This window comes from Hesperophylax consimilis, chromosome 4, assembly GCF_061612785.1.
Source record: "Hesperophylax consimilis isolate HC1 chromosome 4, BYU_Hcon_1.0, whole genome shotgun sequence".
Taxonomy (NCBI): domain Eukaryota; kingdom Metazoa; phylum Arthropoda; class Insecta; order Trichoptera; family Limnephilidae; genus Hesperophylax; species Hesperophylax consimilis.
This window is the reverse complement of record NC_142839.1, coordinates 12,893,156-12,920,055: the sequence shown is the minus strand read 5'-3', so window position 1 is coordinate 12,920,055 and position 26,900 is coordinate 12,893,156. Positions and strand designations below refer to the sequence as shown.

The window sequence follows — 26,900 nt, the reverse complement described above, 5'->3', positions numbered from 1 at the left end:
AGTAATTCCTCCAGTCAAAACATCAGCTGAATCGAAGGAACATCCTAGTACTTGCATAGAGTTACCCATAAGGCGCAGTACCCAATTTACTTCCCACACGAGAATGCACGTGCAGTATACACCCATTCTAGTGTTCAAGTTTTCAATGTGTGCAAGTATGTATGTGTGCTATAGGGAATGTGCTAGTGTGCAGTGCACCGCTAATTAATTTTATGCAACGCCACACTTGAACGACTTCCGTAATGAATAACTTGCGCAAAGTTCTGCCCGGAAGATCAGATTTGGGATCTCGTAGATTTTTACAACGTTTTGCAGAACCACCTCCTGCGGGGATACCGTAAATCAAATGAAAAATCCCACTTTGACAACAAAACACGCTTTTGTTGTGTGGATTATAATTACTCTTGAAATTAATTAGTGGCTACAACTCGTAGATAATATGTTACCTAGCTTTATTTCTTCTCTTCTTTTGTATCTATTTTTTTACGGTTCTTGCTACAATAATAATAATAATAGTTCATTTATGTAGCGCAGTTTTGTGAAGGTTCAAATCGTCTTAGCTGTACACTAAGAATAGCCTAACATAATGAGTTAATAATAAAATATGAAAAAGGTCACCTGGCAACTAATGCACTTTAAAAAGGTAACCTGGCAATTCAACACACTTTTGAAAAGTGATGAAAATATAGTAAAACTGGTTAAATAGGTTTCGTTAGGTTAGGTATACAGACTTTTTTTTCATCATTTTTAATAACTTTATATCACTCTTCAGTGTGTTGAATTCTCACTACCCGGAGTTGCCATGGGACCTATTAAAACTATGATTTCATATTCACGAGTAGCAGATTCACTTACATTAATTATTTTATAATAAATATTAGTAGTAATATCCATAATATATCGTAAGTAAGTGTGCGATATTTACATCGTTTTATACATGTAACTTGTCCTCAAATCAGACATGTATGTAGAAAAAAAGTTGCTGAATACTTAATAACCAAATAAATGTTGCACAATCCTCAATCCCTTCAAAAATTTACAGGAGACGATAAAAACGAATATTTACTAATTTTGTAACTAATTTAAAATCTTGGAAGTTCGTGAATTATGAGAGAATTATGAGAGAGTTTTGAGAGTAATTTCTTCTGTGGTTTTCTTGAAATAACGTTAACGCGTAAATTTAGTTTTTAGTTTTTAAAATGTCTACTTAATCAGCATAAATTACTGCATCATCATTACTACTAACAGTAATTTCACTTCAATCGGGCTTAAAGGGTTTTACCAAAACACAGTCGATATTGGTTTCTACATTCTACCGGCCTCTGTGTTTCCTCCCTCCTACAACATGGGACTCTTCAAGACCCATGTTCACTCCTTCCTCTCCACAAAAAGACCCTCCACACAGCATCCCCAAAGGTGACATAGGCCCTGAGGGAAATTATTTTCTTCAGGGCCTCCTGTGTGGAGTTAATATAAAAAAAAAAATATTTAAAAAAATTACATTGTTTTCTTCGACCCAGTTTGAAGTAATTAATTGCCCGATTTAGTAGCGTGTCATTTAACGAAAGTCAGATTATCAAGCTTGTGTTATTTTTGTTTTTTATTAGAATATGTACCCCTTAAAAATAAAAATAATAAATAAAAAAATAAAATTGAAATTTTTTTGGATAATGAAATCTTTTGCAATCTGGCTTGGTCTTGCCACTGAGTCTCCATTTTACATATCTTTCTAGTAATAATAATAAATTGATTTTTTGTATTGCTCCATTTTCGTGGGACAATCTCCTCAGGCGCAACTAAATACGTCGTTTACGAGAAAGAGAGAGAGGTTTAAACGGATATAAATAGTTTCAAGGACTGAATCTTTTTACGACCGTCCAGTTTAATCGTTAAAATGTCATTTCGCTCATTAAAACTTAAAGACTACAGTTGTTTCAGTAATGAACTCAGATTTTGCTCGTTATCAAAATTAAGTATAAATACAATGCCTTTGCTTCAGCTAGCCATAAGTTCCCTATACGTTCTACTATTCTTTGCTTATGCAACATTCGCTGATTCGATTGGAATTTCCAGAACATTAGCGCCGCGCGCTTAATTAGCCTAAATAATTAATTAATTACTGCATCATGAAATATTATTTACCGAAATATAACGTTGCTGAAAATTTTAAATCTATCAGTTCTATTTCAGTTGAATTTAATAAATGATTTTAAAATTATGTAACAACCTTAGATTTATAAATTAAATATTATTTATCTGTTTCATACAGCGTTCAATTTGATGTAAAAAAATGTTCAAGTTATGCATATTATTTTTATCATTGATTTCTGCTTTGAAAAATAAAATTAAATATATAAAATTAAAGGAAGACCCCACGCCTCTTTTTCTTTTTTTAAATCACAATTCTGACAAATCAGGGTTGAAAGCAAGCAAACTATAAATTATGTTAAAATATAATTAACAATAATTATTAATTCGGTTTGTACTATGGTCAATTTTACAATCTTAATTACGAAGTTTTTGGCCATCGCTCCCATAAAGACAAAGACTGACTAATTTACTTTGTTAACTAATTATATTAAGTATTGTTTAATCCCTTAATATATTATGTGTCGTAATTAATCAAATAAACTCTCGCAACTTACCCTCTTAATACGTATGTTTATTTAATGAACATGGGTCTCTATATTTAACCTTTCGCTCGCTACGTGGTGTGGGTGGGTGTACCGGGTACCGCCGGCGTGGAACATCTCCTTGGTGTTAGCTCAGGTACTCATAACAGGGTCATTATCCATTTATTTGATTAGGTTTCTCAATTTGAGTGGCGTCCCAAAGTTGGGCCCAGCGGGCGGTTCTATCAAACCGTGCGCGGGGCTCGTTTTTCAACAGGGGTTGTTGTTGTAAACAAATACCTAGTTATCTTTTTAATAATTTTGTGTACCAGTGATTTCAATGGTAAAAATATTACAAAAAACATCAATGAGTGAGTCTTCTTCTTCTGGTGCTGTTTCTTATCGGAGGTTGGGTGTCATTATGGCAGCCTGTTAACTGCAGCTTAATCTTACTCTTTACGACGTCTTCCATCAAATCTCCCCTGAATTATCAGTAGGGTAATTTTGTGTTTTGTTTATTGCCACCCATGCTGGGAGCAATGATTCGTTTTTCTTCTTCTTTGTTGTTCTTCTTTTTTGTTCTTATTTTGTGTCTAGTATAATTTTCTAATTTTCAAACATGCAATGAATAAACTCTACAATATTCAAGGCATTTTATACAATCGCTTATAGATTCACATTTTAAAAGCTTACATTTTCCGTGTTTTTGGTTTAGTGCCCAAGTTTCCGAGGGTTTCAATGGCAGAAAAAATACATACAATACGTTTTATTTTTAATAATCAAAATAAAATCATTTTTACAGTAAAATTAGGATTTTGATTATAGAACATAATATTACACAAATTTCATATAAAAAAAAAATGCATTTCAAAACTGACCTACAAAACATATAGTACACAAGATACATAATGATATATTGCATAATTTTTATTACCGCCTTTATTATTTATTGTGTATTTTATAAAACTTTAAAACATCAGCACGCATAAAACATCCAGTGAGTCCTACATTATCAAATAATGTTCTGAAATTAAATTCCTGGTATTTTTAATCTATTTAATATTACGTTATTATTATTAATTGTGTTTTACTGGTTAACAAAAATATTATTTTCATAGAACGTAGGTAAATTTTTGGCTCGTGTAATAAGTTAGTGAAACTTGATAACATGAAAGTGTTATCTTGGAAGCAACAGCTCTCGAAAATTTGTGTAAAAGTGTCGAGTTACACTAAATACCGTGATGCCAGTAGCGCGTATTCATCAACTTAATGTTCAACTAATAACTGGTACCTACAACCCCGGTGTATGTTTGGGGTGGTTGGGTTGAGGAGGGGTGGGTGGGGGTCTCAATGGGGGTTTAAATGATTTAAGTAACTCGCGGAAGCGGACCCACGTTCCACTTCATTTTAAATTAATTAATTCGACGATAGAGTTGTGTACCAACACAAAGGTATGTATGTAAAGCATTCCACGGAAAACCCAATCATAGTGAAGTTATACTTGTCAAGAGTATGCGTGTAATTATGTGTTATATGACTCAATCTTAAATGTAGCTAAATCTGTAACAGTATTTAAATTACGTGTTAAACTGAAATTTATTACTTAATTTTTTGCTCATATTCTGTCTAGGCATCACTTAGAAAATTGTTTATACCTCATTTTACCAACTTGCCGTTAAATTGTAATTTCTTTTAAACCATATATTATATTTTTTTTTTTTATTCATCCTTCTTTGGCAACACTTATTTGTTTAATTGTGTTGATACTACCGTGCAAAATCATCAGGTGCATGTTAAGCTCAAAGTGCAGCAATAAGTTTACGTCATCTTAAAAACATCCTTAGAATTAAAAAAAAACTACAAAAATATATATATACTTCCAGACGATCCAAAGAAAATGTGGATTACCATAAAACCTGTAATAAAAAAATATGCTAATGAAATAGATTATACAATTTCCTCCTGAAATAGACGGTCCCCATCTCGCCAGTAATTTTACTTATATCAAATACTTTTTAACGAGTGTGGAAAAAATTAATGAGATTATTCCACATATAAATTAACTAGATATTGATATATTCAAACAAATTTAAAACTTTTTTTTACTTATAAAATTTTAAATATGCTTCAACAATAATGGAATTACACCACGAATTGTCAGTATCAATAACAGTAATATTAACTAGATATTATTGGAAATATGGAGTTGGACTTTCAATTAACAGAAATAATCGAATTGCATCTTCAAAAAAACTATTAAAAACTATAAAGCTATATCCAGCAATTTGCACTTGCAATATTATATAAGAATCGGCTTATTATTAAGGAGTATTCCATCAATCACGGAAAACACCGACCGTAATATCATTTTCCAAAATAAGGAACACAAACATTGTTAAGAATTTAGACCCATTAATATGTTACCTAAATAATTACAAATACTGGAAATTGCTGCAAAAGAGCAATTAACTAAATAAAAAGGAAACAAAAATGATATATCGTATGATGGACAATCTGGATTTAGGAGTAGAAATTCTTATGAAACTGCATTAAACTGTATCATACATGAATTGAAAGAGGAAATGAACGAAAATAAATATATAATAGCTCTTTTTCAGATTTCTTAAAATATTAAAAAAGTTAACCAAAAATAAACTAAAGGTAATTGGAGTTAGAGGAATGGCACCAATATGGTTTGATTGCTACATATGTAAGTAATAGGCTACAAGTCACAAAAGTTAACATGCGTACATCAGAAAATTTAATAAATTAACTGGGAGTGCCACAGGGGTCCGTACTAGGACCACATTTATTCATAATTTACATTAATGATATTATTAGAGTCGTAAAAGAGTTCACGATAAAATTATTTGAGGATTATTTATACCACAGTAAGGATTGTGAAAGTATAACTGATAAAATCAATGCTGAACTTAACAATGTGTCCAAATGGTTTAAGCCATTTAATAAAACTACCAACATAAGAGACATAATTTATAATAAAGTCTTTCACACATACCATGCAAGACAGAAATAAAACATTATGCAAAAAAGATTGAACAATTAAAACAAAAAAACACAGAATTCTTTACTGTATAAAGGCATGAAAAGATTAATTTCTGGTGATATAAAAAATGTACCTAGATTAAGCATATTTAAAGGAAAAAGTGAAAATAATGTTTGTAATAAGTATTGAGTATAGAAAGAAGTAAAGTTTAAATTTACCTATGTTTATATCGGACCACATGAAGTGGATCTATTTCAAGTTTAATAAAAAACAACCTCAGGATCATTATCGTTTTCAATTATTGCTGAACATCTCTTAAAATAACAATAAGGATTTTTTTTTAAATAAATTGAACATATAGGTATAGGCCACAAAATGTTCTAAAACCATATAAATAAGTTTTAATAACAAGGTAAACGGTTAAATAAAATATATGAATTATTTGTAGCTCGATTTGGTTCTATGAAATTCTGACTATTCTAATGTTAACCAAATTGGCTTATGGCTTCACATAGCTTTAACTATTCAGGCGTATGTTCGTTTTACAAAGTTGAAGATAAAACGTTTTGTTACAAAGTATTGTTAAACGTAGATTCCTTAGCAGTGCAAACGTTACGCAAATGCGGATGAATGTGTGTGAATAATGAGGTGGGCACCCACACCACCTTACCTGACTTTGTCGACAAAAATAAGTATGTTTATGATTTTCCCATTTAATTAGTTAAGAGTCTACTTTTGATGAGTTTCAGGCATAAGTCCTGTTTTTTGATATGTTTAATTAAGCCATGCGCGGGAAGGCTCTAATTATTAATTAAATTTCTTTGATATTTGTTTACAAGATCAGCTATTTGGTTTATCAATAGGTATGTGGGCTCATATTGAGACGCAAATGAGAAAATTCTACTCAAACATTTATTCAGGTTTGGTTAAGCCAATTAAAATATCGTTAGGTAACTGATTCATTTACCATTGATATAATAATATTATATGGAATTTGACTTTGCATGTCAATATTTTCTGTTTTTATTTTCGAACCTATTATTATTTTGTATTGCGAATCTATTTAAAAACGGGATTACGAATCGTTTCCTAAAAATCTTTTAGTAAATTCCTAATAAATCGGAACAAGTGTTCATGCGTGTGCATTTGCCTTGATTATACATAATGACGAAATGCGAAAATAATACGATTTTCATAAACACGAACTCCAACATCGTGATAATACTCGTAATTTTTACCAAAAGTTCACCAGGAAATCTATTAATTCGTTCAAGATAAGTCCTAAAATACTGTTTTTATCCGGATTACGATTAATTTGAAGGGATTCTTAATAAATTAGCAATAAATAGGTAATAACGAAATTTTCACATTTTATTGAGAATTATGTATTTTCCACAATATTTTTCCAGATTAATAACGGTTCAATTTAATTAGTTTGCTTAAAACGTTCTCATTTTCAACTAAGGAATATTTAATAGTAATTTCGCTTGCTTTTAATATTCTCTCTGTTTCGTTTGGGATATACAAGTCTTCGTTAGCACTAAACGACGTAAACGTATCCTTACTCCAAAGCCGGGCTTTGCCAAGTTAATTGTATTCAGTTTAATCTAAAAGCTTACATTTTCTGCGGGGACATGTTTAAAACTTATTAGGATATCGTGGGGGTAAATTGGTAAGGAAGCTGAAATGTATCTCCCAATAGACACACATCCTTTTAATTATTATAGTCTTCATTAGGTTTGATAGCTTTCATAATTGCTTTACGGTGTAAAGCACATCTTCCCGAATTAATTTATACCGTATATTTTATAAGTATATCTCCTAAAAGAACGATTAGTAAAACTAATAAGCAAATATATAATAAGATGCATGAATTCATTGGGCCAACTTACTGGTGTTATTTCTCAACCACGTTCTTATTAATAACCAGCAGAAGTGTACCCGGCGTTGATCGGGGACTTATAAATTGTTTGGAGTAAAGTTTTGATTTTGTGATACTTTCAAATATTTAGTACGTTATTTTGATATAAGGAAAGTACGCGCTCGAAAATATTTTTTTACGACTTGATGACACGTATTATACAGGCCGATCAGTAGCCGAGTTGGCATCGCGTTTGGGTCCCACCCAGGCTTTATGTGTTCAATTCCTCGGCTGGCTAAGCCCTCCATCACAACACGAGCAACATTTTCCGCTTACTGTGGTGGTAGTAGGAGATTTTCGAATGTTATCAAGTTATTCGTAATCCGGGAATGTTTTTTTTTTCTTTTTAAAATTAAAAAATATGTATATAAACCATCCGGAAGAAATTTTCTAAATGATAGTGAAAATCCGTTGCGTTGTTTAGAAGAAATACCAGAAATAGACAGACGGGAATAACGACTTTGTTATAATATTTAGAGAAACAAATCTGTGCTAATTTTTGTTTAATTTCATATTACCTTATAAGTTAGTTAGTTAAGGGTATGGTTGAATTTAATATGTTACCTATCATCTCAAAAAGTATCCGTTCAGACCCCTTACAACATAATGGCACCAGAATACCCTACGCTTGTTCAGTGAATCCCTTCCTTACGCTATTGAATAACTGATTTAATCTAATGGTATCCATTAAGCTCGCAAACTATAATCACTTGTGGATAATCTACGATTGAGAATCTCGGGAAGAGAAGAGAGCTACCCAACCTCCCTGTCTACCTACCCTGCCTCCTATCTACGCAATCCATGAAAGGTGCTTCGGGTAATTTGTCCCACGAGATTTCGGTAATTGAAATTAATAAGTAAAGTTACAAGCCGCTCATTCAGTCGGTCTTGTTTTACTCTTGCGGGACGGAATGAGATCTCGGGGTACGAGAAAAAGGAGGCAACTAGTAGAACATACAAAGCGAAGGAAGGAGAAATTTTATCCTCTGTTTTCATTATGAATAGTTGCTGTCGAGATTTCAATCATCTTAAGTATTCAATCGAGCTTTCTTTCAACAAGAAAAAAAAAACTATTCAAAGAAAGACATTTTCAATCTGTTGATGTAAACCGGTTATTCGTGTTGTATAATTCGTTAACTCATCGCAATAAATTGAACATGATTTGATACCCCAACTGGAGCTTGTACCCCAGATTACTTACTACGGACAGATGGGGGTAAACACGTAATTAAGGTGTATAAGCAAGAACCCCTTTGAGTCCCTTAAAACCCCCTCCGAGGCACAGGTACCAGGAACCAGGGTAGCAGGAAGGTAGCGAGGTGAGGGAACCGCCCAAGTTGCCTGGATGAAGGACTCATGACGGGAAAGAGCCCTGGGCTGCCAACATTACAAAAGTTGGATCAATCAGGCACAGAACTCTCATTAACAAGTATGTGTTTTATCGAATTTAGTTTACTGGAAGCCTCGTGAGTTGAAGATGATGTTATTACGGGTAGGTTCTGATTTGAGTAAATATTCTCATTTAAATCTGTTGGTAGAAATTTCATGAACTAAATTTCAAACTGATGTGTTATAAGAAGTTTGTTATTATTTTTATACTAACTGAAAGGCATCGCATTGAATTTTTTAAATAACTTTTTGCTAAATTCGTGAATATAGCGACTGTTTATTTTAAATTTAAACATTTGGCTCTTTGACCGTGTACTAAAATAACGACTCACAATCTATTTAGGAGGAGCACTCTAACTCTGCAATAATTAATCCCCGACAGAAGAAGAAGGGACCGTGCGCAAACTGTGCTCCCCGATCACGACAAGATAGCCCCTTGTAGGACTAAAGGTGTACCAGCCGCTAGCACTAGCCTGTATCCCTGCCTCTCACCGACAACACTACAAGCTTACACCCTTTAACCTCGCCGACCTGAGTCCTGCCTTCTGGCTCTGCAGTCTCCTACCCTTCATGTTGCCCCCTTCCCTACGCCGACCGATAATCTAGTTTATTGCCGATTCGGCCTATCTTTGCGGCAATTAAGCGCCATGGATAATAAGTGCTTTATGTTGTTTCATACTGAGACCGCGTCGTGGTTTATGGATAATAAATAAGTGCTACACCTGGAGCATTATTTGCTTAATTAGACGATATTTATGATACCCTTGTTTAATTGCCTTTTCATTTTGTGTACATCGCCCGAGGACGGGGCTTCAGTACGCGTGTTTCCTTTTTTACTGCCTTCGGATGTTGCTCGTATACCAGAACTTGCTAGGGATTTGTTAAATGAAGGTTTAATAGCTACTTTGGTTCAACGAGGTTTTTCATTAGATCTGAATCAATTTATTGGTAAAACTGGTTTCTCATATGGCGAAAACCTTTATACCGTACGCGTACACTAATAAATAAGATGTTGCATTTAATTAAAGCGAAGGTTTTGCCCATTATTGAATAATGCATGGGGTTGGTTTAAGTAAAGATTTCTAGTAACTGTCATTAATACACCGTTATTTATTTATTTATCTACTTGATATAAAAACAATTTCATTAGACGACCATCTACTTTATAGCGTTGTGATATAGCGGTAGGAAGGAAGACTTATGCATCCTTAGGAAGAACGGCTGCGCGGTCTTTTTCATACGGAAATAATTATAAGCAAAAATTAGTCTCCTGAAATATCAATGATAATATCTCCCGAGTAAAAATAAAAGCCGCGAATAATTATTTGCTATCCTTTATGCTATGCATAAAACCTTGTCTTATAAACATTAGTTAATCATTAAAAAAATTTCAAACAACTTAAATACGGATTTGCCAAAATACCCAACCTAATTGAATAATTATTCTTTATTTCTTATCTTTATATTACATAATTATATAAGCCATTGAAGAATTCAATTATTATTATTTTAGAACCACCCCAGGAATCATTTATTGCATAACCAACACCTCTGCCATAGGTAATCCCAAGTGGTTCGTTACGTTTGGTGATTTAGCAGGGGTGCGCGGGTTCATCGGGTGAGGTGTGGATGTGTACAGGATGCGCGTGCCCACCAGCTGCGTGGTGTGCCAGATCGAGAGAGGCTAGTTTGGGGAGACCCTTTGACCTCTCCAACTGGTCTCTCGACCCATCGCCTTGCGCCGAGGGATATATTTATAAATCAATCTTTAAAAAAATCTTACTCTACCTGGAGTTAATATACATAATTAGAAATAAAGTATACAATAAAACATCATAAAAAAGGCAATTTTATTGGGTTGAAATTTTAATTTATATTCCAACGTTAATCAGTCGTGTATGATTTAAAGATACGCGCATCGAATTTCTTTTTTTATTTATTTATATTTTATATTTAATCCTTTTTGTATAGTAAATTACGCAATATTATTTTAAACATAACTGTCATTAATTTCCAAAGTTAAATTTAAAATCATGATAATTTTTTAATATCCTATATTTTATAATTTAAAACATAAATAAATAAAGTAGCAAATGTCCGTACTAGATATTTGCTGTAAATTTTAGTTAAAAAAATAATTATTCAGTTTGGTTGGGTATTTTGGCCTCGAGTCAAAATTTAAGTTTCGTATGAAAAAGGCTACGCAACCGTTCCGGTGCCTGTTGCCACTGTCGAACACTTGACGGAATATTATAATATGTATTCCTTTTTGGAGATCTGGTGAGGAGGCACGGAATGAAAGATGTTGTGAAGGTCAGAGTGTTTATTTTGTGAGTCAGGGCCGTGATGAGAGTGGGCGTAGGACAGATGTTGTATTCTCCGGATGCAGGCGGTGATGGCAGGTCAAGCGCGGGTCTGTGAGTCGACGCCGGGCGCTGGTGACCGGACTCGTTGTCTGTCAGGCACTGGCGATCTTGGCAATCAGTACTCCAGTGCTGACGAGAATGCCGAAGGTGCGGTGGACCTTGTATGCGGTTGAGCGGGAGCTGGTAGACCAGTGAGGATGCTGCGTGTCCTCGTGGTGGTCATGGTGAGTGGATGAAGCGCTGGTCAGAGACGCTGGAACCAAGGCGCTGTAATCCACGTAGCGTTGGCCAGGAACGGCGATCTGGTCAAAGCGCTATGATGATGTCCCGATGGAGTCCATGCGCAGAGCCGGGAAGAATGTCCTTCGCGCAAGTGAGGTGCGCGGATTATCACTCGTTGAGCACCTTGTTAACTGATGGCAGATTGATGACTGACTGACTTCTTCATGCTGTCGATTTTAAAAGGTGAAGAAGCTTCTGGAACAATTTGGTTGCTATGTAGAATTTTCCAAACAAATAAATAAAAGAACATCCAAGAAGTTTGTTTGGAACAATCGAGACTTCTAGAATTTCGTTCGAATGAAGTAGTTGCGTACCACTACACCTTCAAGGACGAAGACATCAGCTGGGATGTGATAGAGACCCGAAAAAAGTATTACCGCTTCGGAGGTTTTGAAAAGAAGGAGCTGTTTTTTGTGCCCTGTCTTAATCAATGTTGTGCTTTCTTCATCAATGTTTATCATTTGCCACATTATCAATACATTTGTTTAATTCAATATTTTATCCCAATTGTTCCAGAATGTTCGGCAGCTCTGGCGCGTGCGCGGCGTGCGGGCAGACCATCCCCGCCAGTGAGTTCGTGATGCGAACGGGGGGGCCACAGGGGGCGCCAGGTGCTCCGCCCGCCGCGCCCCCGCAGCACCATGTATTCCACCTCAAGTGCTTTGCGTGCTCCAAGTGTGGGTCGCACCTCGTGCCCGGAGACAGGTGAACAAACACAATTTTTTCTACTTCAATTTACCAACCAAGTATTACGAATGTGTTGGTAGCGACATGAAAAATCAATCTATAATTTTCCTCAAAACTTAGTTCATATTAAATTTGAATAATGTTCAAGCAATTTGATGCCAATTTGGGTTTCATACCTGAAATGATACCAATATTAGGATCAAATTCTACAATAATAATAAAGGGCAAGTAAAATTAATTTAAAAAAATCTACATGATTTAAAAGCAAATATATATTGTCGTTGTTTTTGGTCTCCTTTATTTTATTTATTTATTTAGTGTTCCTTACGTTATTTTAATTCTGTAACAGCAAATAATTTCTACACATTGCCATGTAATGTGTAGAATTTGTATATATGCCATAACAATATTATTATACCAGTTTTACAAAATAAAAGAATTCGTTCTTCGTAAGATCTTCACGGATGGAACACTGCAAATGACAATATCCCGAAGTCACTAATTAAAACCCAAAAAGCAATAATGAACATTATTCTGAAAGTCCCTGGAAGAACTAGCATTGACGAAATCTTCAACAATCTTAACGTCATGTCAATTCAATTATATGTAATAACAATTCTATTCATAAATACAAAACAAAAGAAAGTATGTTAGAACCATTAGATCTCAGGGTCAAAATCATTTCCAACAAGTAACTAAAAAAAAAAAAAACAATTTTGGCAAAAATGCTTTCTATACTACGATATTAAGTTCTACAACCAAATCCCACTTTCATTCAAAACTCATAAAAATATAACATTTAAATCTCAAATAAAAAGCTGGATACATTACGTCGAGATCGGAAATAGAAAATATAGGTACTGACAACAAATACAACTGAACAAAAACCAACATCGTATTATATTTACAATTATTTCAGAAAAAATTTTACGTAATAATATCTAAAAGATATCCTCAGCACGGGAGATCCCAGTGCGTTATCATTATCTTTAATTGTTATAAAAAAAGGAAGATAATAAACCGTTTATTATTATATCATCACAAAGAACTTATTGAAATAATGGAGATTATAACACAGAGTTATTTCTTATAATCATCTATCTCATGTTGGATAAATTCCCGCAATTCCCTTACTTGTTTTACAATTTGATATTTATTTGATAAGTTTATCGTGAATTTGCCATTAGCTCCCCTAGCCGACGCGACGGGGTCCTGTTCCAAGCGATTTCTCCTCACCAGAGGGGGTGGCCGCAACCCCATAGGTTAGAATTATTGCCCCTGACTCGTACCTAGACTTGCACTATAGCTGCAATTCTGAATTAGAATTACCCTACACTAAAATTGCCCTCTAATTTGTAAAGAGTCCATACATGGAATTCTTCTCAGTTTTTGTGTTCAAATTTACTGGTGCCCCGGGGTACAGTGCATTTACTTCAGGGGTGATTCTACATGAAACTACTAGTAAAAAACGTACAATAAAAGATATAAATTTGTTTTAGAACACTTTAATTTTAATTGCACTCTACCGGTTTCGGAAGCACACTGTCTTCGTCAGGAGAATATTATAAATATTATTTATAAATAACTTAATTTGCCACATTATACAATAAAATCATAACCGAAAATGGGTTCGTAAGTAGGAGATTTTGAACTTTAAAGCAGTTTTAATAGGCCTTTACATTATTTTTTTCTGGGCTTATAAAAAGACTTATCTAAAAAATACTCGATTATTTCAAAGGCCAAAATGTATTCTACTCGCAGTATTTAATGAAAGCATCTGAAACATTTCTTGGCGACCAAATTTTCAAACCAAAAACACATGATTTTGCATTACTACAGATGGCATCGCCTTAAGGTAGAAATTGTATTCTGATTTTTCACGTGCAATCTCCCCTGAAATTAATTAACGCACCCCAGGACACCTTTCCTTGTATTATAATTGATTTATTTTTAAAGTTCCTGCATTCTTATTTAGTCTAGTCTAAACTAAAGACCTCTTCATTTCATTGCAAGACAGTTAATCCGTTTGTTCAACATAAATTACCGATCAAGAGTAAATTAGAAGATTATTGAAGATCTCTTTTCGAAATGTCTAATAGATACGTAACGCCTATATTATCAATGCCTGCCGTTCTGTTGCAGAATAACATTCCCATTATTATGAAAAAACATTGGACTCATAAAGGACATAAAGTGTTGTGCTTTTTAAAGGAAAGCAATCTTGCTGTTGAATAGAATCAATTCAGATATCGTTATTTATTGTTATTTATCGTCATTTTAGCATCAATGACGCTGCCTTTTAAATGCAAGCTCTGTTATTACTATTATAATTGATATACCCACTGTCTATATTTATCTAAGAATTTTTCTCAACAAATGTATTTTGACAATGCATTAAAATTAACAATTTTCTAATGTTTTTAAAATTAATAAATTGAATTGATGCGTGACAGTGACCATTCTTCTATAATTGACAGGACCTTTAAGCATGTGACAAACCACACTATATTTTCGTTGTTTGGCCTATTTCAGCGTATCGCTCGCAATTCATTCCCATTGGTAGTGTATGGCGAGCGATATGCTGAAATAGACAAAGCCATGAAGCATATAGCGTACCTAATATGTGGCATACCTTACAATATAATATATTTATATTAATACCACATTATCAATAAGTACCTACATCAATGATTCGAATAAATTTTGTATGATAAATCAACAGCTCGGCTATGGAAAGATTTGTCGGCCTCTGTGTTTCCTCCCTCCTAAAACATGGGTCTCTTTAAGACCCATCCACAACATCCCCAAAGATGACTTATGCCATAAGGTAAATTGTTTTCTTTAAGGCCCCTTGTCTGGAGTTAATGGAAAAAAACATTTATGAACGCACAACGAGTGATGCTGAAATTATTCACCCACACTCCAAACAGCATCAACCCACAGCGGCGCCCCGCCTTTGTTTCTACCTACGCCAAACCCACAACTTTCATTGGTTCCGCCATTTTAATAATCCGTAGCTCGGTGACAATCGGCACGCTTCCATCCGTATGTTTCTATTTATTTTTGAGAATCACCGTTATTACTAATGTGATTTGAGATTTTCACGGCCAAAAGTTATTAAGTTAGTTGTTGTAGTGATTTACTTTTGGGCAATTATACTGTGTTGCTCTACCTCCTCCTTCGTACGAAGCGTTGGCTAAAGAAAATAAATCATACTATGATCTGATTATCGACATTGACAAAAATAAGCTTTTTAAAAACATCTTCTTATCCTTCCTTAGATACTACATGCTGGCCGGCAGTTTGGTGTGCGAGCAGGACTGGCACAAGCTGCTGAAGGCTTCAGGGGGTGCTGGTGCGGCGGGGGGCGCCGCGGGGGCGGTGCGCAAGGGCAAGGTGGGACGCCCGCGACGCTCGCGCGACTGAGCCCCGCCCGTCCGCGCGCGCCCCCGCGCCGCGCCCGTGCAGCCCCCGCCCGCACGGGGGCCCGCACCCAGCGACGCGGAGGACACTCAGCCGGACTTTGAACAGGTAAAATCCTTTTGAAGAATGTAATCATTACTAGGGAAAACATTTGAAACTACATCCCCTGTATCGTCCCCTTTCAGACAAGTCATAAACCCTAGTTGAATGCAGTTTTGAAATGTCGAAATTTCAATATACCAGAGCTGTTCGGAGCCAAATTGAGTATGACCATAGACATCCAGATTAATAGACTTGCTTTACTATCACTTAGTTTCTATTACAGAAAAATTTTCAAGATCTATAATAATAAACTGAATACTCCAATTGGAAATGTGAACTATAAGTATCTAATGAAAAATATGACAAAAGATATCTGATGTCTCTCGAACTAAAAATATATTTCACGGCAACAATCTCAATACCAATTCGTTCTACACTCCCTTGTACCACGCATACACGGCTTAGGTAACCACAAGAAGAAAACTTCCTAATATAAAATACTGTTAATTTATTAAAATATAGTCGTCAAACGGAATTGGAGGCATTGACATAGTTCACAACATCAGTTAAAAGCTAATGTTTTATTAGGACGGCGAAACACTTGTCTATACGAATACTGATATTGACATTCCGCTGTGATATTTATTAAGAAAAGAACACGTGTTCTCGATATATTCTGAATGACTAATATTTTATCTGGAAATTGGCATGCTTTCACTTTTTAACGGGATCATTTTTCTCCGTGCAATACGCAGAAGTAGCAGATATTTTTAATAGCACTGGAAAAACTAACCAAAAAAGCATTTCACATTTTTTGTTTAAACAGTTGTTAGAGTACATTTTTTTCCGGATTGTAAATTTTAGTTCATTTAAGTCGGAATTTCTTCATCCTCATAATACGACGTTCAGCTATCTTTTGGGGCTTTCCACTTCCAAAACCTGCATATTATGCAGTCCTTAGGTGGCAATGATTAATAGTTTAATAATTTTATATAAATAACTTATGTATACCTTATTTTAACCAATTCAGTTAATAGCTGCTCGAATTCGCCAATATCTTTAATCAGACTTTCTTATCTTACAGATTAAAATGAACGAATTTTGAACCCAAAACGTGACAAACTTTGTATGAATTAAAACACGTGATTTCAAAAATATTAATTTCTTTCCGATGATATTTATCTTCATTGCTGGCCCAGTTCTTTATCGAGGACACAGTTTATCTTATCTCAGTAAGTAATTGTAACTTCTTTATCTGTTTACTTTTCTCGCCATTATCGAGCCAAATAAAACGCTAAACATGTTATTTACTGTGCTACTGTACACGGTTTTTATTTGTTTGCGGATGGATTCAACAACACCTTAATTTTTGATGACTTGCGCCTGTAAAAATCGTAAGGCGGATATGTAAAATATGTTTTTATATCTGTTTTGGTATGCACTAGAACGCCATTTGCCCGCAGGGATGTGTATACTTTGCATTTTATTACCGTCGCGAGTTTTAGCGGTCTTACATTATAAATGTTTTTTATTGTCAAAATAATAAAACGTGTGAGGTCAATTTTACCTGTAACGGTCGGTGTTCGTCTTCGGTATAGCCCTTGGGCGCTCTGTCCTGTTTACGTTAAGTTTTAGTATGCTGTGCCGGTGGCATCACCCCAAAGGTAGCGTTTTATGCCCACCGTTATGATTGATACAATAAATGAATATTTTTATTTCCGAAATCCTGAAATAAGATGGTTGAAAGTATTGAAGCGATTTCACTAATCTAAAGGCTGTATTTCGTTATAGTCTTAATCTTGGATCATCAACAGGTCGTCAGTGTGATAGTAAATGGGTCTGGTAGATACTTTAGGGAGACTTAAGCCGGTCCAGTGGACAATATCGTGTTAGAACTTCGTTAACAGTCCTCATAAAGGTGAAGATGGGTCGCGCAGCATGTTCTTAATTGTCGTCACTAATGGTCGGGCGACGAAGTCAAACAGTAAAAAAAGTATGGTTCCATAACAAAGTGGCTACCATTATCGTTACAAGCGTTTGAAAACAAAGGAATTCCGATACACCTTTTTACTTGCGTTCGCATATTGTCGGTATGGTTTTCCAAGTGTACGACGAAGTCGGCAAGGACCTGCCTTGACTTTCCCGCCCACGGGTTAAGACAATTCCGCCCCTATTGTGTATATCGTTGGTTTTTAGTGTTTTTTTACGTTTTTTGTTTCTGCGTGTATAAATATTTTCACACTTTTAATGGTCATTCTAAATTTTTTCTTTGAAAATCAGAAAATTGAACCATAACAGATACCTACATATCTACTTTCTATTTATTACACGCAAACTTCCCCCTAAGTATTTACCTAGGGTGGAATTTTTTTTTTTAATAATTATTTCGTAAAAATTCTAAATACTTGCAAAAATAATTTTCAAAAATTTCATAACAGCATTATATTACCTACATTTAAAAATAAAACGTTAAGCTTCATATAGTTATAAAATCGTAGGTATCTAAAGCATATTACTTGAAAATTGCACACTTTGGTTCGGATGCAAAAAAAGCCTTAAAAGACATCCTGTTTTTGTATCCTAAATACAAAGCAAACACTTTTACAACATTCAATTAATCCAAAAACCCAAAATTTCCATTGCCTTTGACCGGCGCGGTTCCGTGTTCCATGGGCGGGCCGCCTGTGCGGTACAGGGGCGGCCCGTGTACCCAGGGCGGCTGCAAATTGGTTTAGCCAGCATTTATTTACAAAGCCCTCCTGGTCACGGCACCCGGCACCGCGGCGTCACTGCCAGAAGAAGGGAGGTTAGCAGCGCTGCCTTGAGCGAAGGCCCGAACAAACCTTTTCATTACAACCCCCACAGGGCTGCCGTGTTAGCACCCTTATTTTTTAAGTGTTAAGCAGCTAAGGGTTTTGGGAAATTTAATTTAATGCCCACATATGTATAAATGTTTACGGACCATTGAGATTAGGTTAGATTATTTACAGGGTACAAACAGTTAAAAACACGGTACAAAGTTCATAACGTTATTCTTGTTCGTAAAACGTGGTTTCAAAAATAATGTTTCACGTCAGAACAGTTTAGACACTCCAGTTAAAATTAAAAGATGACATAATCGCAAAATATTTCCCGCAGTGCCTCCTATAATCGTGAATTAGTGGAATTAATATTAATGATTTTTTTTTCTTTTCTAAATTTTCAAAAATAGTTTTAATTGGTTTATTTGATTTGGTGGACCTTTGTTTACATTTTTGTACGAAATAGAGTTATGATATTTATATCATTCGAATGATGACACAAATTTTAATTAATTTAGAAAATTATCATTCTTACACTTGTCAAATATTGACCATAGATACTAGATCATCTGAGATATCTTTAAATCACATTCTCAAACAATAATTAAGTAATATTATGTACGTATCCTGTGTTTCTTTTTAAATTGATTTAAAAAGAAACGCAGAAACTGCTTTACCTTGAACTCTACGAAAAATTTGACTCAGTGAGTAAACGGGTGCCAGCATGTAAACGTAACATCGGTGCCTTCGTATTTATAAGGTCGAGGGTTAATTTCCAACACGCCATTAGTATGAAATAATCAATATTCATAGTCCGCTGAACTTAATGAATATAACAGCTTAATGTTGGGTGTCTACAAAGTATGAAAGCTCTGTAATGTTCACAGCATACTATTAACTTTTGAGAAAGGAGTATCAGAAGATTGTATGACACGCAAGAGAATAAAGGGAAAAGTCACTGAGGGGTAGCAACAGCAACGGAGCTTTTAGTAGCAGGACCACAAATAGAATATTTCAAATTAGTTCTATTCCAAAAACGAATTATTGGTATCTTACTTCATTTTGAACGTAACATGTACGTATGTACGCTAGTATTATTCGTGAATATTTTCGATGCTCGTTCGAGGTAGAACTTGTGATATAAATCTCCAACTGATTTTTTCCCATTTCGAGAACATACCGATTGTTTGGGCAGATATTGTCGATGCCGATGCCGATACAAAGCATCTTGCTTGTATGGTCAGGCAATCCTCACTCTGTTCCATCATCAAGTACATCGGTGTGGGCGCCCGCGGCCATTGTTAGCCCCCCAGCAGCCTGCTAAAACCGCTTTGATGTTCAGCTCTAAGAGATAATTAACCCAGCCCGATGTATCTGACTTTGTACGCCAACTCACCCAACACTTCCCACTTCCCCCGATCTGCCCTTACCCACCCCTTGCACCCCCATCCCACCCCCACCGGCCATAACATAAATTTCTCTCCCAACTAATAATTCCAGTATGGAAGCTAAATACTCGTGAGATTGTGGAGTAATTAGTGTTCAGAGCAATTATTTCGTCTGCAATACATTCTAAACGTAAGTCTCTCCATGGCCTGTCCAATTAATACACACCAATATTGTACTTGACGGTTAGATGTTCCTACCGAATTTTGCTTTTGACTGTGTATCCGTTTGGCGTAATACAATATTGAATCCAATGAGTATTTACACTATATTTCATAGGTACTTGACTCCACAAAATATCATCGAAAATGACGTGCAAAATACGTTAGAAGATAAAATTGGCTATCGACATGCTCACGGTCTAAGTGTGTATGCCTCACCTAACCTAACCTAACCCAACAGATAGATCGTAAGTGGGGATCACAATAAATTGGGCAATAAAAGGAAGAGAAACGCATTTGAGTTAGGTTAAGAGGAGCACATGTAATGCGAACATGAACATATGTCTTTTTTGTTTGTATAGTTTTTTAAATTGAGGTCAAAACATTAAATCTCCAATTTTTTCAAGTTAACTACTGAAACACAGCCTACCAAAGACAACCTTTTTTAGGTTCAAATATTGCAACTCCTAAACCTATCGCCCCAAAGATATAAACGTGAACATATTGTAAATATATTATAATATTTATATATATTGTAAATCTTCCAGGCAATGTTCATAAGCCTTTTACATGTATGTATAACAGCTGTGTACATTGCACAAAATACTGTACATACCATAGTTTATTAGGCAAAGTCTTGCTTTTCAAATACGTCTACATTTTCCAAGTCGACTTGCATAATAGCAATAATTATAAATAATCACTTTCGATTCGCTAATTTCAAGGAAACAACACATTTTCTCATTGAGAAATTATTGGAAAATTGCTGTCATTACAATTAAAATACCTTTCCCTTGGAGTTCGTAACAACGACCAATTACCTGCGTACTGTATACTGTATTGTAATTAAGTTAATTATAAAAATGTTCCCGTATGGTTGCGTATCAGAAACAATCTCTCGCATTCCTCAGTCAATGATGCGCCGATATCCTCCGGATCATTGATCATGAAGATTACGCAAATAAGCTCTCTGACCTGCCTTGATCTTTTGATGAACCTATACAATATGAACTACATAGCAGAAATCTGTTAGATGAAAGCAGCAAACTCTCTCGAACTGTGAGCGTTGAAATTCGCACGTAAGAATTTCTAGGGTATTTTCAGTTCGCTATGCTGTTTCCATCATGAGCTTTAGGGCTATGAAATTACTCTTTAACTGTTAAAAAAGAAGGCAAAATGCAGTATTGTTTGTCCTATTAGAAGAGCTTTTACAAGCATTACTTCTAACACCATTTTAAATACTTCTTTTTGAATTTCGATTCTGTTTTTGTGAATTAATGAATTATTGCCAATCTTGCAAGTGGAAATTAACCCGGCGTGCGCAAGTAAATTTTATTGGATGATTTTTTTATTTCCCATTTTCTTTATTAAAAATAATATATAATATCAATTTATTTATTAAAAATAATATATAGTATGCCTACTTGCGGCACGTTTCAGAGTGGAAGATACTCTAAGTATTTAAAATTGAAACGTTTGTTGAAATGGCTTCAACCGTGTTTGGTGACCAGATCTGAATAGCCAGGTACTCCCCCACCTTCCTCTTCTCATCTCCTTCCACTCCTCCACTACCTTCAGTCTCACAACATACTTCAATTGCGGATGCCATAGTTTCACTGGTTCTAGACGGTGGGGAGCAGTTGGGACTTTTGTGCGGTATTCACAACAAAAAAAAACCACTTCCCGGCATCCGATCGAGCTGAAACTCGAAGACAGACTCGTTGTGGATCATTTCTCTGAAATTTGATGATATTACAGCAGCTAATCTACTTAATAAATATCGGTCCTACCCGATTGGCATTTGGCGAGATTAGTATTGTCGACTCCAGTTCCTGGGTAGGAGGGTTCAATTTTCAGTCAATCATTTTTATATATTTTAAAATAAATGTATAATAGTAAAAAAACTTTTTCGATAATTGCAAAATTACTTTGTGACATATTTTTAATGAAATACTTTGTATGCACCACATTTAATCAATAATAATCCACATGTTGCAAAGCTAATCGCTTCTTCGTCAGGTTAGTGAAAATTATAGAATTTAAAAATATACAAATAAGTACATATATTTTAGAAAAATATATTTATAAAAATGAGAGACTTTTAATTAGTTATTTTTATAAAATATAAATTATAAAAATTAAAATTTCATTAAATATTAATTTTTATAATTTTATTTTTATTTTTATAATAAATGAGTTTTTTAGCGATAATAATTTACTGTAGGTAGTATATGGTGTAGGTCTTAATGATGTTCATTTTATATACTAGATCTTTTATACATTTGCAGATCGCTTACAAGATTTTATAAGATAGTGCTTCGAATAGCTGAGAGCAGAACGTTACCAAGATATAATAATTAAAACATGTAATTGAAAATTCCTTGTAGATGAAATTGAGGGATAAACCCACTGCGATAGTTTCCCAAGGTCAGGTCAAGGATGTAATATCTAATTCAATTGAAGGGACACGATACCCCCGTATACCTTCAGTTTAACATCAGCCAGGAATCCTGTTAATTAACGAGATAGCAAGTGAACCCTCCTGCCCATAGACCTGCCTACCTAATAGGCCCACTGATATTTATCTAAGACTTGGCAAACATATCGGCTGAAGAGATATGGCGCAACCCTTGTTGCGTCATCTGTTTACAAGTCCGATTCTTTATTAATTAATTAATATTACTACCAATTTTTTAATATTATTATTTTTAAACTATTTGATCGACCAAAAATCTAACTCGGAACCTTTCGCTTTCCAAGTGCACGCTTTACCATTGTGCTAACCTAACCTAATACAACCCTTTTTCATTCTGTCGGCTTTTAATTTATTACATTTTTTAAGCAAGGATACAGAAATTCGTTAAAATGGGTACTCTATAAATATTTTGTAAACCTATATTCAGTTGTACCAGGTTTTTTATTATTTAGGAATCACTTTGTTTGATAAATACATTCTGTAAAATTTATTGCTCCCACATGTCATATAAAAAATGTAAATAAGTCATCACTGAAAAGGGATCGAACGTATAATTTCATCAGGACAGATATATCGGTGTACAAGTTTGCGGTACCGTTTCCTAAAATGAAAAAAATGATCCTCCGGAAGAGAGGATATAAATAATTTTGTTTGAAACTGTTAATTTATTAATCCCACAGCAGAGCTAACGAAAAGCAGATAAATCCAAGCCTTTCCTTTCGCGTTTGATACAGTGGAGGAATAATACAACCGCTCCCGCCATCTCCATTCTCAATGGAAACAATACTTTTTTATTCCCGTTTTAATGAAAAAAGGCAACAATAAATCACAATTATCGTTTCCTCCGTTTACGCTCCACGGCCCGCCGACGGGGGCCATAAATAATTAGCGAAATATTTACGCGAAATAAAAAAAGCAATAATAATAATGCGAAACGAGTCATAAGACGCGACAAGGGAACAACAGTATAGCGAACAATCAATCCCGGAATAAAAGAGAAAGGGCCTTCGCAGAACTAATAAAACGAATCGTTTTCCGACATGAAAAGCCACTGCGGAGGGGTTGCCTTAACCCCCTTCAGATTCCCGCCCAACGACGGAGAAAGAAAGCTGTGACGACTGAGTACTGAACACTAGCACTAGCACTGAGCACCCGTTATGCTGCAATAACAGCGGCACTAACAGATAATGGGGTGGCGGGTGGCGATGACGGGTACCACCCCTTCGAACTGCGCTATCAGTATATCCCAATATCACAGAGTACTGAATGAATTACGTTCTCCTGACCTTGACTATTTCATAAAAATTATAGCTTGTGGCACGTTATCGTAGTTATGTACGTTTTAGCAAAGGCCATGTGTCCATTCTTCCTTTTGTTTGATCTTTATTGCTTTCACAAATCGAGTGCAGTTAACTACTCCTTCGTTATGCTACGGATAGATTGCGGAGCTATTCGAATTGTTTATGAAAATTACACCCATCCGATATTCGGATGTGACGGTGTCGTACTGTACATAAGAAACGCCAATATGTCGTTAATGGTGTGATTATTACGCCCACTAAATGTTTTTATTATGAAAATTTAACGCGCCAGGAATATGTTAGGCTTTAAAAATAACAGGCAATTCAAAACGAATATAGCGGCTGCACGTCCTGCCCACTTGGCGAGGCATAAAATATTTAAGTACGCACTTAACAAACTATTTTATTTGTCGCGGTTCTCATAAGGGTATCATATCCTAAGTGCACCTTCAATATTATCCAGCGTCACATAGAACCTTCACTCGAGGCATGTATTATCTAACTAGCTGACGTGTACCCGGCATTCCTCGGGGATTTATAAATGGTTTGGGGTAAAGTTTTTAGGTTGTAAGGTCTCTTTTTACTAACGTATGTATCTCATAACGTTTAGCCAGCGTTATCAATGTAAGCGCCACTTTTCTCTACTTCCTATAAATATAGTATGCATGTATTATGTATATATATAAATATGTAAACATTTCGGAAGAAATTTTATACATGATAGTGAAGACCCTCTTAAAATCCGTTGCGTAGTTTAGAAGAACTAAGTACACAAACAGACAGTCGCGGATCAAGTTCTAGCCTCTCGTAATTTAACCCTTAAACGGCTTAGAAAATAATAATCGTGTTTTATCGTGCGGACGAAAAATATAATGAACGACGTTCTTTGAGAGATATTCACAGTCGTACTATTTTTTCCAAATATCAGTTAATTTTACAAGATTGTGCGAGTATTATCAAGTGGCCTTGATTGGCTGGCTACTAGAAATCATTAAAAATCTATTTTATTACATGGTTGATGGGTGATGAGGTGTCTGCAATACGCGATCTCTCTCTCTTTCTCATAAAGCAAACAGCAACAGAAAGAGAGGTTACAAAAGCGCTCTCAGTGGCAGGACCATAACATCTGCCATTTTCTAATATTATAATAAAAAAAAAAAATTTTCTGCGAGTTTTCCCATGTATGCCTAAGCGTACGTTATTCGAGGTGACATTTGGAAATGTGTCACATAATTAAAAATCCTTTCAGAACAACTTTTTAAAATGTTTTAATTATTTCTCACGTTTTTTTCAAATTACTCGTTTCGATGACCTGTAGAGCGCTACATTGAAACCATAAAGGTAAAACATGTGCCGGGCCATCAAAGCAATTGCAATATGCGCCCACCCTGAACTGACCGCGTCGTACGCCCCTGCGCTTGGCCTGGGAACAAAGCGCGCCCACGAGAATTTGTTCTCAACTGCAAACAGATGATCTCCAGTGGCGTACCTAACACATATCATAATATTCATAATATATACTAGAAGTTTGGCAAGTCGCCATCTGATTATCATATCGAAGAGATCTCTTTTGATTTTATTCGTGCCATTACCAACGACAGTGGCACTTTATTATATCACGCACACGCTGCATTCCCGCTGAAATAAATAACAAACTCTATGGAGAAATATATATTTATTACACTCGCTCTAATATCAACAGCCGTTATTTATTTTGAATTCAATTACATAAATATTAACAAAGCAATAAAAATCTTTATAATTGAATTATTTTCTTTTACGAGCGTCAGCCGTTTTAATGGAGAGTATTTTACTCAGATGTCATTTCTGCCAAGAAATGTATAAGTGTTTTTAGTAAACTTTATGGCTTAATAAATCGTCATTTATTGATTTAGTTCATCGGACGGTTTCAATTAATAAAATGCATATAAAAACGTTCACGAAACTTAGATAAAAAAAATTGGAGAAATCTTTGATTCCGTTACAGTATTAAATATTCAATTAGTTTATGGCGTGTGCAAGAAACTATAAAAGTCGTAAATGCGGAGTTTTCTTTTAATTTTGAGTCACTTTCGTGAATATGTTAAGGTTTCTCAGACCGATAAATCTCAATGCATCGTTTCTTGTAATATGAAAGTGAATAAATATGCATTTTACTGAATACAAAGATAATACTAATAAATCTAAACGAAACATGAAGCAGAACAAGACACAGAAAACTAAAAAAAGGTAACGGTCTCTACTGGGAATCGAAGCAAAGATCTCTGTTTTTTATTTATTTTTTTCTTTAATAATATAATATCTTTATTGTGACAAATTTTCAAACATTAACTATAGAAATACATGAAAGACTGCTTTGTGTACATTGGTTTATAAATTAGACGAGTATATAATTTTATCAACGGAAAGTAATATATAAACAGTAGGTAAAATAAATGTAAATAATAGAAATGTTAATGTAGTTATGTGTTAAGGTTTATCATAGCCCGCCTCACTAGGCTTAGCGTGTGTTGAGGCAGCTATCTACCAAGTTTATTTATAGTACTATAACGTACCTACAATTATATAAAAATACGAACACTCAATAGTTAGGTAGCATCAATATCAATACATCATTTCCAAGTTCGTTTATACCTACAATTATATGAAAATACATACAATAATTAGGTTGCATCAATAACTGCGAATTTGGATGAGTGCACCGGTAAAGTCCCTTTACTTTTGATCGAAATTTTACGCTATCCTTGAAATTTTTTTGTGAATGACATTTTTTTATTTTATCAGGAAGAATGTTGTAAAGTCTTGTCGCAAGATATCTAAAGTTTCGTTGACCAAAAGTAGTGTGCGTTACAGGAATTTAAAGTAAGTCTTTGTTATTGCTTCGAGTACAGCGAGTATTAGATCTTTTTTCGTAGTATTTATGTATATTTGTGTATAGGTGAGTGAGTATTGTTTTTGCGTATGTCTGCCGAGCATCAAACACATT

At 34.8% G+C, this 26,900-nt stretch overlaps 1 protein-coding gene across 1 annotated transcript in view; it reads left to right on the top strand.

The window, feature by feature from the left end:
- The window catches only part of LOC149424218 (LIM domain transcription factor LMO4), a 362,556-nt gene that overhangs the window by 162,774 nt on the left and 172,882 nt on the right, over nt 1-26,900 (top strand). Inside the window, exons 3-4 of the mRNA XM_089631226.1 lie at nt 12,094-12,282; nt 15,546-15,795. Coding sequence (XP_089487352.1) covers nt 12,094-12,282; nt 15,546-15,690 — 334 coding nt within the window. The 3' untranslated portion in view covers nt 15,691-15,795. The remainder of the gene's footprint in view (nt 1-12,093; nt 12,283-15,545; nt 15,796-26,900) is intronic.